The sequence below is a fragment of the Cervus canadensis genome, chromosome 6 (assembly GCF_019320065.1).
Source record: "Cervus canadensis isolate Bull #8, Minnesota chromosome 6, ASM1932006v1, whole genome shotgun sequence".
In the NCBI taxonomy this organism is placed as follows: Eukaryota; Metazoa; Chordata; class Mammalia; order Artiodactyla; family Cervidae; genus Cervus; species Cervus canadensis.
The window spans coordinates 15,156,843-15,171,993 of NC_057391.1; the positions used below are offsets into that span (position 1 = coordinate 15,156,843).

At 42.9% G+C, this 15,151-nt stretch overlaps 1 protein-coding gene across 4 annotated transcripts in view; it reads left to right on the forward strand.

The window, feature by feature from the left end:
* Positions 1–15,151, forward strand: part of PAQR5 (progestin and adipoQ receptor family member 5) — a 91,754-nt gene that overhangs the window by 35,565 nt on the left and 41,038 nt on the right. For all 4 annotated transcript variants that reach the window (XM_043470914.1, XM_043470915.1, XM_043470916.1 and 1 more), the window contains exon 2: positions 3,985–4,149. In XM_043470914.1, coding sequence (XP_043326849.1) covers positions 4,099–4,149 — 51 coding nt within the window. In that variant the 5' untranslated portion in view covers positions 3,985–4,098. The remainder of the gene's footprint in view (positions 1–3,984; positions 4,150–15,151) is intronic.

Here is a 15,151-nt window from a genome sequence, read left to right on the forward strand (position 1 = left end):
CCTTGGAAGGCAGATTCTTAACCACTGGACCACAGTTGAGAGTCCCTCAGTTCTCCTTTTAAAAAGGAAACTTATGCCTCTTAATGTTTTCTTCTCAAAGAGAGGACTTATGTTTCCACTATAATTTAGAAAAATTTCAGCTAAGATATCTTCTTGTTAAAATAGGGGAGAAGTCACTTCCTTGTTCTCCTAGTTACTGGTACAACCCCCTAACCCAAAAAAAGTGGTCCCTGAAGTTCCAATTAGGGGCCCACAGAGTGCCGTTTCAAAGCCTCCAATCTCTATGCAGCCTGTAGCCTTCTCAGATCAAATAACACAACTCCAGGAGCATCACCATCTCCACCCCAACCCTCCTCTACATCCATCCTCACAAACCAGAAATCAAATGATAGCTCTGTCTACTATCTGTGAGATCTGCAAACCCCCTCACTTTTCAACACCTTGGTTTTCCTGTCTGTAAAATAGAAAATTAATTTTCGTATCTGAAAATTAGTAACAGGAACAAGTGCTTATTGGACCTTTCCCTGAGGGCAGGCCCTTTGTATGGGTTCTTCTCTCATTTAATCATAACCACCACGCTAGAAAGAAAATACCACTGTTATTTCCATTTCACAGATGGGGAAGCCGAGGCACAAGGAGTTATGTTGCTTGCCTGGAATTGCACAGGAAATGGCAAACTGGTCTTGGAACCGATGTGGCTTTAATCCAGTCCAGAGGCCCTGAACTGTTCTGCCTGGCGATATGAGACGGGGTGGTGAGGGTGAAAGAGACCAGATGGGCGGGCAAGGTGGGCAGCACAGGCCTGATGCAGAGTGGATGGGAGGTCCTTCCTTCAAGGGTGACTTGTCCTGGTTAGTTGAGTGCGTGTCTGTCTTATCTTTTTCTTTATGCGTTTCTTGGAGACGAGGACAGTCTTTTCATCTTTATTTCTCCTGTACAGTACAGGGATAGAATGGTATGGCGGACATCTATTTGCCTCCATGCTGTGTGTCACAAACCCATGCAATTTTTATTTCAGCTAAATTCTCATGTTTTCCCTCTGGCTGCTGCAGCTCGCAGGGTGTAATCATCTTTACATTGAGCCCCGACTCTTATTCATTATGTGATAAAAATGCCAGACACCTTGGCTGAATGAAGAAGAGGATGAATCATATGCTACTTAGTATTGCCCTCCTATTGTATGTTTCGTTGGGTCAGTCTTCCTGGATGGTGTGTGCTGTGAGGGTAGGGACCATTTCTTTCCTTTTTCTTGCTCATGACATTGAAATTCAGGGAGAACCAGGGGACCAAGGTAGGCAGGTCCATGGAGACCCAGCCTTGGTCCCATTATTGCTGCGGGTTTTTGTGATATTCCCCTGGAAACTCAAGGTAAGACTGTCACCTCTTATCCTGCTGCCCGATGAATTAGTGGTGCATCTGGGAGTGAAAGTGACTTGGTAATTTAGATCGGAAATCCAGGAGAACCAAGACGTGCCAAGACATGCCAGGTCCACTTACACAGGTGTTGCTCATTTGTTTGCAAAGTGTCAACTTTTCTTTTTTAACCTGGGCAAAATGTACCCAGGTAAAATGTAATGATTAAAAAAAAAACTATTTTCTCTATTATTTTGTCATTCAGAAATGTTCTGTAACTACTTTTTTAATGTGGTGAAATATACGAAACATAAAATTTATCATTTTTAAGTGCATTTTACATTTATAGTGTTGAGCAACCATCACCACTACCCCTTTTTAGAACTTTTAATCCTCCCAAACAGAAACTCGGTACCCCTTAAACAACAGCTCCGATTCCTCCCTCCCCACCAACCCCTTTTCTGTCTCTGTAAATTCACCTATGCCGGGTCCCTCATATAACTGGAATCATTCAATATTTGGCCTTTTGAGACTGGCTTATTTCACCTGGTGTAATTTTTTCAAGTTTCATCCATTCATTAGAACTTCATTCCTTTTTAAAATTGAATAATATTCTATTGCATGTGTAGACCGCATCTTGTTTATTTGCTAGTTTATCTATCCACGAGCTGATGGGTGCTTGGGTTATTTCTGAAGCCACACTCCTTGGATGGGATTTGAACCCATGATCACTGATTTAGGAGGGGACTCAAACCCACTCTTTTAATTGAAACCACTCGCCTGGTGTTGGGGCTTATCAAGCTGAGGTTCTTTTGTCTCATTGCAAAAAGAATTTAGCATGAGGCAAAGCCGTAGGCAAAGAATGACCTTATTAGTATAGGATGCTTGTAAGAGACACAAGTGGGCAGGCAAGGGAGCTCAGCCCCTAGAACAAAGAGAGCTATATCTTATAATCAGAGAGAAAGGAGGGGAGAAGACCACCTCCTTCCTCATTCTTGGGCAGACATCAAGGCTTACATCATTAATTCCTCATTTGACCCTGTGTGGTCTAACCAGCACATGATGGCCCTATTAAATCATATGTATATTAGCAGAAGGATGCTAACATATACTAAAATATGGTAATTCATCTCAGGTTTTGGTGTAATGTCCCCTTTCACCTAGTTTCTTCCCCCTTTCACATATTTTCCTCTCTTGACTACACTCAGAGATTCTGCTCTTCAAGGACCATTGGCTCCCTGACTTCACATAGCAGGACTCAAACCCCACATTGTCCTGTGTTTTAACTGTCAGGGTTTGTGGCTTGAGTGTGCCTGGATGCACTTGGATGCACCTGGTCTTCTTTCAAAGCAGTGTAGATTGTTGCTAGGTTACTGGATTCTTTTCTTGAGTGGTCATTAGCTTACAACAGTTTCCCAAACAGCCTTTAAATTCCCTCGCTGTCTTTAATCCCGTAGTGAGATTTCTAAACCAACTATTTAATTATTCTTCTCTATCCCTATCATTGCCCCCTTTTGACTGTGGTGAATAATTACTTACCCCAGTGTTTTGAATAAAAGCATATTTTTGATGAAACATAACTACATTATATTTTGCTACATAGTTTCAGATAATAACACATAGAACATAAAGAACTATAATAAGAAGCAAAAGTATAAACAAAGCCCAAAAGCAAAAGCACACCTCAGGCTCAAAGGGTGAACGACTTTGCATCATTACAAAAGCATTTGCTGAAGGCCCAGGATGGGCCAAGCACACACCTGAGATTCCAGCCAGCCGGGAATCATCCTCCCCGCTTGGTAGGGGCTGGGTGAGTGCAGGGAAGACAAGGCCTCGGCAGGTAGCTCCACCTGCAGTCAGATGTGGCTGGTGCTACGAGAGAGGTAAGCCAGGTCTTCAGGCCTTTTGGAGGCAGGGACAGACCCCCTTGGGAGCTCTAAAGAGGTGGCAGATTTTGGCCCAATGATTATGGGAGTAGATGAGGCATTGACTATGGTAAATTCCTGGCCCTGCTCTTTCTTTTGCTGAACCCAGCTACTAATAGTACTTTTCAGTTTCTTGGGCCTTTTCCTTGGCTTTGCGTTCCTCTAGTTTACATTACTCACAGCTGTTAATCCTGCATTTAAACAGGCCTGTTGCTCTGACTCCAAGTGCCTTGGACTTGCCTGGCCTGGTCCTTTTGTGTGTCTCAGGGCAACCCCGCTCCCGTGAACCTTCTGGAAAAGCTGCCTCTCTTTGGAGGGCAGCGTTGGTGGGCCAGACCTGGATCACACTGTCTGTCCAGGGGTAGCTCCTGAAGCAGGGAGAGTGAGCAGCCCCAAGCTCTCCCTAAGCTGTGTGGCCTTGGGGAGGTTGCACTATGCCTCTGACCCTCTTGTATAACATGAGGGCACTGGGTGACCTCTGTAGCCCTTTCCAGTGCTATAATTTTATGATTGCCCTATTGTGATTTAATTACCTTCCTCCATCACTCTCAGAGTGAATGACTCAGCAGTCTGTTTCTCTGTTGTTTTTAAGGAAGCCTGGTTATTTTGCCATCACAAGCACAGGTCTGTTCTGTAGTTAGACAGTCTTGACCCAGCTGGAGTTAGGCTGACACTCATTGGAGTTCTTCCCGCTGTCCTTTTTCAGTGAAGTGGTTCAGACCCGGCTGGCCAGAGGCGCCCGGAGCCATGTCAGAACTTTGAGCAAGTCCTGGTGACAGGGACCGGCTGTCACCCACCGGTCTTCCAGCCCGGCTTCAAGATGCTGAGCCTGAAGCTGCCCAGGCTGCTCAACATGGAGCAGGTGCCCCAGGTATGTGCTCTCGCGCCAGTGGTTGAGGTCCAGGCTGAGACTGGGGCTTGGCCCTGCAGCCTGGTGACTGCTGTGTCTTCAGCCACTCTTCTCTGTGTAGACCCGCCCTCTGCAAGGAGTCCCTCACGGATTCCCTTGGGGAATTCAAGCTTCCTGTTTCCCTCACCTGCACCAAACCTGAAAACGGAAGTGATCCTGAAAGTCGTCTTAAGTTGTAGCCCTTGCCTGTGACATCCTGTATTTTATCCTGAAACAGAGCCGTTATTGAGACCACAGAGTCAGGCTGCAGAGATGAAGCCAGCAGCACCCGGCTGAGGGGCAGCTTTTAAAGTATCCTCTCTCGTGGGTGCTTGGAAGCAGGCGAGGGGCAGAGTCACCTGAGTGTGGCTTTGCTGTGCTCAGTCCTTGCAGGAGGCCTGAGCCAAGTGTGAGTTGAGGCAACGAGGGAGAGTCGTTGCACCTCTTTTGCCTGAGTGCTCAAGAGCAGCTACCCTGAAAGTCCTGGGATGCAGCGATCGTCTGTGTTTTTAGTGAGGCTTAGGTGAGGCCGTGTAGCCTGTGAGCTCTGGCCCGTTGTGCACCTCCTCCTGCCCTTGCAAAGTAATGTCATCTCACTACACCCGTGTTTTGGTGTCATATTTTCTTCCTTTAAAAAAAATTTTTTTTCTTTTTTTTTTTTTTGGCCATGAGGCATGTGGGATCTTAGTTCCCAAAACAGGGATTGAACCTGTGTCCCCTGCACAGAGTCTTAACCACTGGACCACCAGGGAAGTGTCCATATTTCTTTCCTTTTTGACTGAAAAAGAATGACTGTTGTTTCATGGTGAGATGTCTCACCTGGAAGATGTCACAGGGAAGGTGGGTGAGAGCTCCTTTCCACCCAGCTGACTGCCAAGCCCTTATGACTCCCCCCACCAAAAAAAAAAAATCTCAAATGGTCTTGGCACCGTGAGTGGAAGGTTAAGAGGAGACAGACCACTAGACCCTCTCCCTAAAAGCCTGCAAAACTAGGTGATGCCAGCAGGCACTGGGGTGAAATCAAAAGGATGTGGAGCTGTTGGAGAGTAGCGTTGAGGATGCAGCAGGTAACAGACACGCTGGAAATGAGGCCGGGTCCCCACAGTGTGTCGAGCAGGGGTCCTGCCTACGTTCTCACGAGGCTGTAGGCGTCTTCCTGGTGCGTTTCCCTGGCTGGTTCTACCCGCAGAGAACTAGTGGCTGTGGTGAGTGGGGACTCAGAGTGATCCTTTGATTCATGCACTCGACATTGTTTTTGACTGCCTACTATGTGCAAGGTGTTACTGTGTGGAGCCCAGAGAAGAATCACACGCAAAGTCTGCCTTTAAGGGGCTCTGTGTTGGTTGGGAAGACTTAAAACTATGCAGGAACACTTCCATGGCCAAGTGGGTTAGGGTGTATGCTCAGGGAGGGACAGGTTTGTTCAGAGGAGGCGTTGCTCGCTTGCAGGAGGAGGGCATCACGGAAGGCTCCTTGAAAGGGATGAGCCGAAAGATGCGTTTTGAGGATGGGTAGAATTTGGGAGGTGGGGAGCGCACTCCAGGTAGACGGAATGGTATGAGTGAAGACCTGGAGCTGGGAGACCGCGGGGCAGCTGTGGGGTTCTTGGGGCCGAGGTTATAGGTATCTTCTTGGATGTCTTCCTGGGAGTTTTGGTCAAGGCTGGGTTCAAGACTGTGCCCGGGAAAGAAATGCCAGAGAGAAAGTGTTCTCACTGGGGATCTTGGGTCACCTGCTGGGATTCTGAATGTATGGGGGTTCTGAGGATAAGGACCCAGATGGCCCCTGAGGCTGAAGATGATGTGTCTTTGTCCAGTTTTCCATAAATGATGGAGGTGACAGTTTTCTTTTTAGTACAGTGACACTAGTCAGAGGCAGGGACCAACATCACGTCTCACATCTGTTTCCTTCAGAACTTTCCTTTGGCTCCCGCATCCACTATTGGGCTTCCCAGCATCATGTGCAAGGTTCATGCAGCCCCAGGGGAAGCACAGTGGCTCTGCCTGTCTGGAGGGTGGTTTTACTTGAGGATTTAGTTGGGGAGGAGGAGTGACATCTTAAACATATTCAGGTGCAAGCATATTAAGGAGAAAATGCATAATTTGCATGAATATTTAAAATAGGAGACCTCATAGAAATGTTAAGCTTACTTTTGGTGGGCTCTTTGGGTTCCAATACTTGGTCCGCAGAGTGACCTTAATCTCCCGACCCCAGTTTCTGCATCTGTAAAATGGGGTGGTGCTAGAATCTGCTTCCTGGGGTAGTGGTGAAGATTAAGTGAGGTGACCTATGGGAAGTACCCAGCATGTGATGGGTCAGTAATGTTGGCTGTTACTATCAACTGTCCTGTGCCCTCCGCACTTGGAGGGGTGGAGTGTGTTGAGGGGAGGCACTGAGCCACCTCTCCCATAGACTCCCTCCCCAGCTCCCTTCCTGGCATTCCCTGCCTGACCCCTGTCCACCTCCTCCACTATTTTCCATCCACAAACCCACTTCTCCAGCCACAATAGTGCTCTCTGTAGTCTCCCCACCGGGTTGGGCTTTCACTTTCCTTGATCTCTGTCTGAAGAAGGGTTACTGCATCTCCTCCCCTCCATTTCATCCATCCTCCTTTCTGACTCCTCCGTGCAGCTGCTGGTGCCCCCCCCCACCCCGCCCCGCCCTTCAGCTGTGGGCTGACACCTCTGCAGGCTGCTCTGTACAGACGCCTCTCCCTTCGTATATCAGCCAGCTGTGTGGCCTAGGCCACTTCCCTACCCTCTGAGCTTCACCCATCAGTGGGGGTGGGGCACCCACCTCTTGGCATCCTTTATTCTGGCACAGTCCTGCTAATGCCTTACTTACAGGAAAGGACAGTTCTCTCTTCCTGTAGAAGGTGTGACTCAGGTGCACGCCTCATAATTTCAAGTCTCCCTTGTGCCTAAAAACAGGCCTGGGTACATTAGGGAGCTCTGAAAGATGTTAACAAAGAGCTCAAAGAATGGAATAAATGTCTAGGTGTTGATTCCAACACAAACCTAACCTAGAGACAAACAGGGAGGTCTAGACTGCAAGTTCATGGGGAACATGGCATGACCCTTGGCCAGGAAACAAGAGTATTTTGTGTCATATTGAGGATCTTTTGTTAATGATAGCCCTGGCCCCCAGGCTACAGGTAAACTCACCACATTGTCCAGGAGGCCTAAATTTAGGGGCACAGGCAGGAGGGTTCCTGAGGTGCTGGCTGTAGAGAGGAAAGGCAAAGCTTTTCTCAGCCTTGCACCGTACTCTGCCATTTATGGTGGGAATTTGGACAAGACTCGTAATGCTAAGCCTCAGTTTCCTTGTCTTTGAAATGGAGATAATATCTGTCTCACAGAGCTACTGTGAAGATCCAAGAAAAATGAAATAGAGTGTTGGGCTAATTATGAAGGAGCAGAAGCAGAGCCAGATCAGTGGTGCTGGGTAGGTGGGCTTGGGCACCCGGAAGCAAGGAGTCATCTCATAGCAACTGGTTTCTCCAGCCCAGGATTTCTCAAAGTGGGTGCCTGGATCACCACCGTGGGAATCAGAAGCTTTATTAAAGTGAATTGTGATTGCAGGCATTTTTCTATTGTTCTTGATTTTAATCCAAAGAAATGCTTTCAGCATTTTGTTACTTAATGTTAGCTCTTTCGCTGGGTGTGTATATTTAAATAACCTTTATCATGTTAAGGATATTCCTTTCCATCCCTTGTTTCCTAGGATTTTTTCCCCCTCTAATCAGTAATAAATTCTTTTTTCTATCATGTATCTTTTGAGATGGTCATTTGAAAGTTGTTAATGTGGTCAATTTGACTTACTAACGTTAAACCAGCATTGCCTCTAAATATTACTTGGTCGTGATGGAGGATGTTTTTAATCTGTTGCTGCAATCAGCTAATATTTTTGACTAGGATCCTTCAATCTATTTATTGAGTTGGCCTGTAATTTTTCCTTCTTATACTGCCCTTGCCTACACTGGGGATTAAGATGATGCCAACCACAGATGGGTTGGAGAGTGTTGCAGTTTTATTCTATAGAAGAACTTGTATAATCTTGGAATTATGCATTCCTGACTACTTGGTAGGATTTACCTCTAAGGCTGTTTGATCAGGGCCACCGTGTTGCTCACCTCAAGGGAGCATCCTTTATCTCTTACTCTATGTGAATGACACGGTGAATTGTGCAAGGGACAACTTGATGCCACAGCTGAATTTTTTCTGTCGAAAGTTTGTTTATTTTTTATTATTTTTTTTTAAATTTTTTTTCGAAAGTTTTTTTAAACAGTCTTGTTAAAATATAATTTATGGGGCTTCCTGGCGGCTCGGATGGTAAAGAATCTGCCTGCAACGCGTGAGACCCAGGTTCGATCCCTGGGTCAGGGAGATTCCCCTGGAGAAGGAAATGGCTACCCACTCCAGTGTTCTTGCCGTGAGAATCCCATGGGCAGAGGAGCCCCGTCCGTGGGGCTGCAAAGAGTTGGACACGACTGAGAGACTAGCGCTACTACTACTGCCATAAAATGCTCCCTTCAAGAGCATACAGCTCAGTGAGTTTTAATATGTGACACACACAAGGCATGCTGTCCAAAACCATCACCACGATCAATTTTAGAACGTTCTCATCACCCTAGAAAGAAACTCTGTACCAATTAGCAGGCATTTCCCAAAGCCCCCACTCCTAGGCCTATGGCAAACCACTAATTTACTGTCTCTCTATGGATGTGCCTATTCTGGATATTTCACATAAATGGGATCATGCAGTAGGTGGCCTTCTGTGAATGCCTTCTTTCACTTAGCATAGTGTTTTCAAGGTTCATATGTGCTATAGCATGGATTAGTACTTTATTTGTTTTTATGGCTAAATAGTATTCCATTTTGTTTGTTTGTTTGTTCATTCATCAGTTGGTGAACACTTAAGTTGTTCCAATTTTTTTTGGTTATTATGAGTAATGCTATGTACAAGTTATTTGTGTACAAGTTTTTGTGTGAACATATTTTCAATTCTCTAGGTACACACTTAGGAGTGGAATTGCTGGGCCAAATGATAAATCTAGGAGTAACTTTTATTTTTATTGTGGCAAAATATGCTTAACATAAAATTTACCATCTTAACTATTTTTAAGTGCACAGTTCTGTGGTGTTAAATACATTCATCTTATTTTGCAGCCATCACTACCATTTACCTCCACAATCCTTTTTATCTTGTAAAACTGAAACTCTGTACCCGTTAAATAAGAACTCCCCGTTTTCCCCTAGCCAGTCTCTGACAACTACTATTAATACTTTTTGTCTTTATGATTTGACTACTTTAAGTACTTCATAAAAGTGAAATTATGTAGTATTTGTATTTTGTGACTGTCTTATTTATTTTACTGAGCATAATGTCTTCAAGTTTATCGATGTTATAGCGTATATTAGAATTTCCTTCCTTTTGTAGACTGTCCCTAAATTTAGATGACTGGTATTTTCTGTTTTTTTTTTTTATAATAGCCATCCTAACAGATATGAGGTGATATCTCACTGTAGTTTTGATTTGAATTTTCCTAAAGATTAGTGATGTTGAGCCTCTTTTCATGTGCTTATTGGCCATTTGTATACCTTCTTCAGAAAAATGTCTATTCAAGTCTTTGACCAATGTTTAAGTTGGGTCATTTGTCCTTGTTGCTGAGTTGTATGAGTTCTTTTTTGAATACAAGTCCCTTATCAGATACATGGTTTGAAAATGTTTTCTACCATTCTGTGTGTTGCATTTTCATGTTATTCATGGTATCCCTGGAAACATGAAAAATTTAAAATTTAATATTATCTAAGCCAACTTTCTCACTCTCCTTTTCCACTTTCATCAAGAGGCTCTTTAGTTCCTCTTCACTTTCTGCCATAAGGGTGGTGTCATCTGCATATCTGAGGCTATTGATATTTCTCCCAGCAATCTTGATTCCAGCTTGTGCTTCTTTCAGCCCCCCATTTCTCATGATGTTCTCTGCATATAAGTTAAATAAGCAGGGTGACAATATACAGCCTTGGCTTACTCCTTTTCCTCTATGGAACCAGTCTGTTGTTCCATGTCCAGTTCTAACTGTTGCTTCCTGACCTCATACAGGTTTCTCAAGAGGCAGGTCAGGTGGTCTGGTATTCCCATCTCTTTCAGAATTTTGCACATTTTATTGTGATCCATACAGTCAAAGGCTTTGGCATAGTCAATAAAGCAGAAATAGATGTTTTTCTGGAACTCTCTTGCTTTTTCAATGATCCAGCAAATGTTGGCAATTTGATCTCTGGTTCCTCTGCCTTTTCTAAAACCAGCTTGAACATCTGGAAGTTCATGGTTCACGTATTGCTGAAGCCTGACTTGGAGAATTTTAAACATCATTTTAGTAGCCTGTGAGATGAGTGCAGTTGTGTGGTAGTTTGAGCATTCTTTGGCATTGCCTTTCTTTGGGATTGGAATGAAAACTGACCTTTTCCAGTCCTGTGGCCACTGCTGAGTTTTCCAAATTTGCTGACATATCGAGTGCCGCACTTTCACAGCATCATCTTTTAAGATTTGAAATAGCTCAACTGGAATTCCATCACCTCCACTAGCTTTGTTCATAGTGATGCTTCCTAAGGCCCACTTGACTTCACATTCCAGGATGTCTGGCTCTAGATGAGTGATCACACCATTGTGATTATCTGGGTCGTGAAGATCTTTTTTGTACAGTTCTTCTGTGTATTCTTGCCACCTCTTCTTAATATCTTCTGCTTCTGTTAGTTCCCTACCATTTCCATCCTTTATTGAGCCCATCATTGCATGAAATGTTCCCTTGGTGTCTCTAATTTTCTTGAAGAGATCTCTAGTCTTTCCCATTCTATTGTTTTCCTCTACTTCTTTGCATTGATCGCTGAGGAAGGCTTTCTTATGTCTCCTTGCTATTCTTTGGAACTCTGCATTCAAATGGGAATATCTTTCCTTTTCTCCTTTGCTTTTCACTTCCCTTCTTTTCACAGCTATTTGTAAGGCCTCCTCTGACAGCCATTTTGCTTTTTTGCATTTCTTCTTCTTGGGGATGGTCTTGATCCCTGTCTCCTGTACAATGTCACATACCTCCATCCATAGTTTGTCAGGCACTGTCTATCAGATCTAGTCCCTTAAATCTATTTCTCACTTCCACTGTATAATCATAAGGGATTTGATTTAGGTCATACCTGAATGGTCTAGTGGTTTTCTCCACTTTCTTCAATTTAAGTCTGAATTTGGCAATAAGGAGTTCATGATCTGAACCACAGTCAGCTCCCAGTCTTGTTTTTGCTGACTGTATAAAGCTTTTCCATCTTTGGCTGCGAAGAATATAATCAATCTGATTTTGGTGTCGACCATGTGGTGATGTCCATGTGTAGAGCCTTCTCTTGTGTTGTTGAAACAGGGCGTTTGCTATGACCAGTGCATTCTCTTGGCAGAACTCTATTAGCCTTTGCCCTGCTTCATTCTGTACTCCAAGGCCAAAGCAGATGGTGGTTGCAGCCATGAAATTAAAAGATGCTTACTCCTTGGAAGGAAAGTTATGACCAATCTAGACAGGATATTAAAAAACAGAGACATTACTTTGTCAACAAAGGTCCGTCTAGTCAAGGGTATGGTTTTTCCAGTGGTCATGTATGGATATGAGAGTTGGACTATAAAGAAAGCTGAGTGCTGAAGAATTGATGCTTTTGAACTGTGGTGTTGAAGAAGACTCTTGAGAGTCCCTTGGACTGCAAGGAGATCCAACCAGTCCATCCTAAAGAAGATCAGTCCTGGGTATTCATTGGAAGGACTGATGTTGAAGCTGAAACTCCAATACTTTGGCCACCTGATGCGAAGAGCTGACTCATTTGAAAAGACCCTGATGCTGGGAAAGATTGAAAGCATGAGGAGCAGGGGATGCCAGAGGATGAGATGGTTGGATGGCATCACCGACTCAATGGACATGGGTTTGGGTGGACTTCGGGAGTTGGTGATGGACAGGGAGGCCTGGCGTGCTGCGGTTCATGGGGTCGCAAAGAGTTGGACACGACTAAGCGACTGAACTGAACTGAACTGAAATGTTATTTTTCACCTGTTGCTTATGTTTTGGGTGTTATATCTAAAAAACATTTGGTTTATCCAAGGTCATGAAGATTTACTCCTATACTTTCTTTGAAGAGTTTTATCCCTAAAATTTAGGTCTATGATCCATTTTGTGTGTGTGTGTGTGTGTGTGTGTGTTAGTTATTGTGCTTGCATGCTAAATCGCTTCAGTCATGTCTGACTCTGTGATCCTATGGACTGTAGCCTGTCAGGCTCTTCTGTCCATAGGGATTCTCCAGTCAAGAATACTGGAGTAGGTTGCCATGCCTTCCTCCAGGGGATCTTCCCAACCCAGGAATTGAACCCTTGTCTCTTATGTCTCCACGTCTCCTGCATTGGCAGATGGGTTCTTTACCACTGGCGTTAGTTATTGTAGGTGGTATGAAATAGACGCCCAGCTTTATTCTTTTTTTTTTTTTTAGTATGGGATATCAAGCAGTCCCAACATCATTTGTTGGAAAGACTGTTCATTATTTCTTCAGGAATTATCTTAACACCTTTATTGAAAATTGATTGACTGTTAATGTGAAGGTTTATTTCTGAATTCTCAGTTTCCATTGATCTGTTTGTCTGTTCTTATGTCAGTACCTCATTGTCTTGATTACTGTGCTTTGTTGTGAGTTTTGAAATTGGGAAGTATGGGTCCTTTAACTCTGATCTTCTTTTTCAAGGTTGTTTTGACTGTTCAGGGTCCCTTGCATTTCCTTATGAATTTTAGGATCTATTTGTCAATTTCTGCCAAAAAAAAAATGCAACTGGGATTTTAGTAGGGGTTCCTTTGAATCTGTTGATCAATTTGGGAAGTATTACCATCTTAATATTATTAAGTAAATTAAATCCATGAACATGGGCTGCCTTTCCACTTGTTTAGGTATTAATTTCTTTCAGCAATGCTTTGTAGTTTTCAGTATGTAAATCTTGTACCATTAAAATGATTTGTTAAGTTTATGTCTAAGTGTTTTGTTGTTTTTGATACTGTTGTAAGTGGAATTGTTTCATTAAATTTATTTCAGATTTTCTTTGCTAGGATATAAAAGTGAAACCAAGTTTTGTATGTATGATATCCTACAAGCTTGAGTTAATTTATTAACAGTATTTACAGTTCTAACAGTATTTTAGTGACTCCTTTAGAAATTCCTGTATGTAAAAATTATGTCATCTGCAAATGGAGATAGGTTTGCAGAAGCATTTTAATTTAGATGGTTTTTATTTCTTTTTCTTGCCTAGTTGACTTACCTAGACTCTCCACTACAATACTGAATAGCAGTGGTGAGAGCAGACATCCTGATGGTGGGCGGAAAGCATCCCATTATATGTTAGCTCTGGGTTTCTCATAGATGGCCTTCTGATTTAAAGGAGTTCTGTATTATTTTACTGAGTATTTTCTGATCACAAAAGGGTATTGGGGGTACTCTTTCTGCCCCCTTCTGATGTCTATGTCAGAAGCTTTCTCTATCTCCTTTATACTTTAATAAAACTATATTGCACAAAAAGATAATAAATAAAAGATTGCCAGGATGTTAAAGCATGTTATTTTCCTGTATTTGCTGTTCTACAGTCAATAACTGAAAAGGCTTCCCTGGTGGCTCAGACGTTAAAGAGTATGCCTGCAGTGCAGGAGATCCCAGGTTCAATCCCTGGGTCGGGAAAGTCCTCTGGAGAAGGAAATAGCAACCCACTCCAGTATTCTTGCCTGAAAAATCCCATGGACGGAGGAGCCTGACAGGCTACAGTCCATGGGGTAGCAAAGAGTGGAACACGACTGAGAGACTTCACTTTCTTTCACTTTCTAACTATTGAGGAAAAAATATTCCTTCAGTCAAGGTTATAACAGAAGTCTGAGCAAATTTCTATTTTTTTCATACTTGTCTGTATCACAAGATGACTCAGAAGGTAAAGAATCTGCCTGCAATGCAGGAGACCAGGTCTTGATCCCTGGGGTTAGGAAGATCCCCTGGAGAAAGACATGGCAACCCACTCCAGTATTCTTGCCTGGAGAACCCCTATGGACACAGGAGCCTGGCGGGCTACAGTTCATAGGGTCACAAAGAGTCAGACATGACTGAGCAACTAAGCACTTTAATCTTTTAAGAGGAGGGCATATTTTAGCTCTGTATCACCAGAGTACTCTGATGTGGGTCAGAAAGCAGATAAAGAAAGGAGGCCTGATGGAAAGGTGTCATTATACCTGGGCATCTTGACAGAAGTGATTTAAATCTCACTTAATATTGTGAACAAATTATGAGGAAACAGAGAAATTCTAGGAAGACAAAATAATTAAGTGGCACTTTCAATTTTTTTAAAATTGAGGTATAATTGACATATAACAATACATTAGTTTCAGATGCACAATATAAGGATTCTATATGTAAATATTATGAAATGATAACCTTAATAAATCTAGTCAACATCCAACACCACATGGCTACACTTCTTTTGTTATAAGAAAGTCTAAGATCTCTCTAATCAACTTTCAAATATACAACATAGTATTTTTAGCCATAGATAACAATTATTTTGTTTTTTACTCTGTGCACTGCAATGGATTCCAGTTTACAGATAATAGGGTGCATTGTACATAATTAATTGTATAAAGACAAGGCCTTTAAATAGGAACAAATTTTACTTTCTAAGGAGACAAAATAATTCTTTAAATACACCAAGGTTTCCCATCATTTCATGGAAAACAACTTAAATGAATGTAGAACTTTAAAAATGTTACACTTTCCTTTCTCTTTAAAGAGATCTTTTCAAGATTTTAACTTTCTATGACAAAAAGTTACCATCAGTTGTGATTTCAAAGACATTTGATGTTATCAATGAGTGAGAAAACAAGAGCTTGCTTTCTGATATATAAATCATAAGTGAACTAACAAGAGGGCACCTTGAAAATACT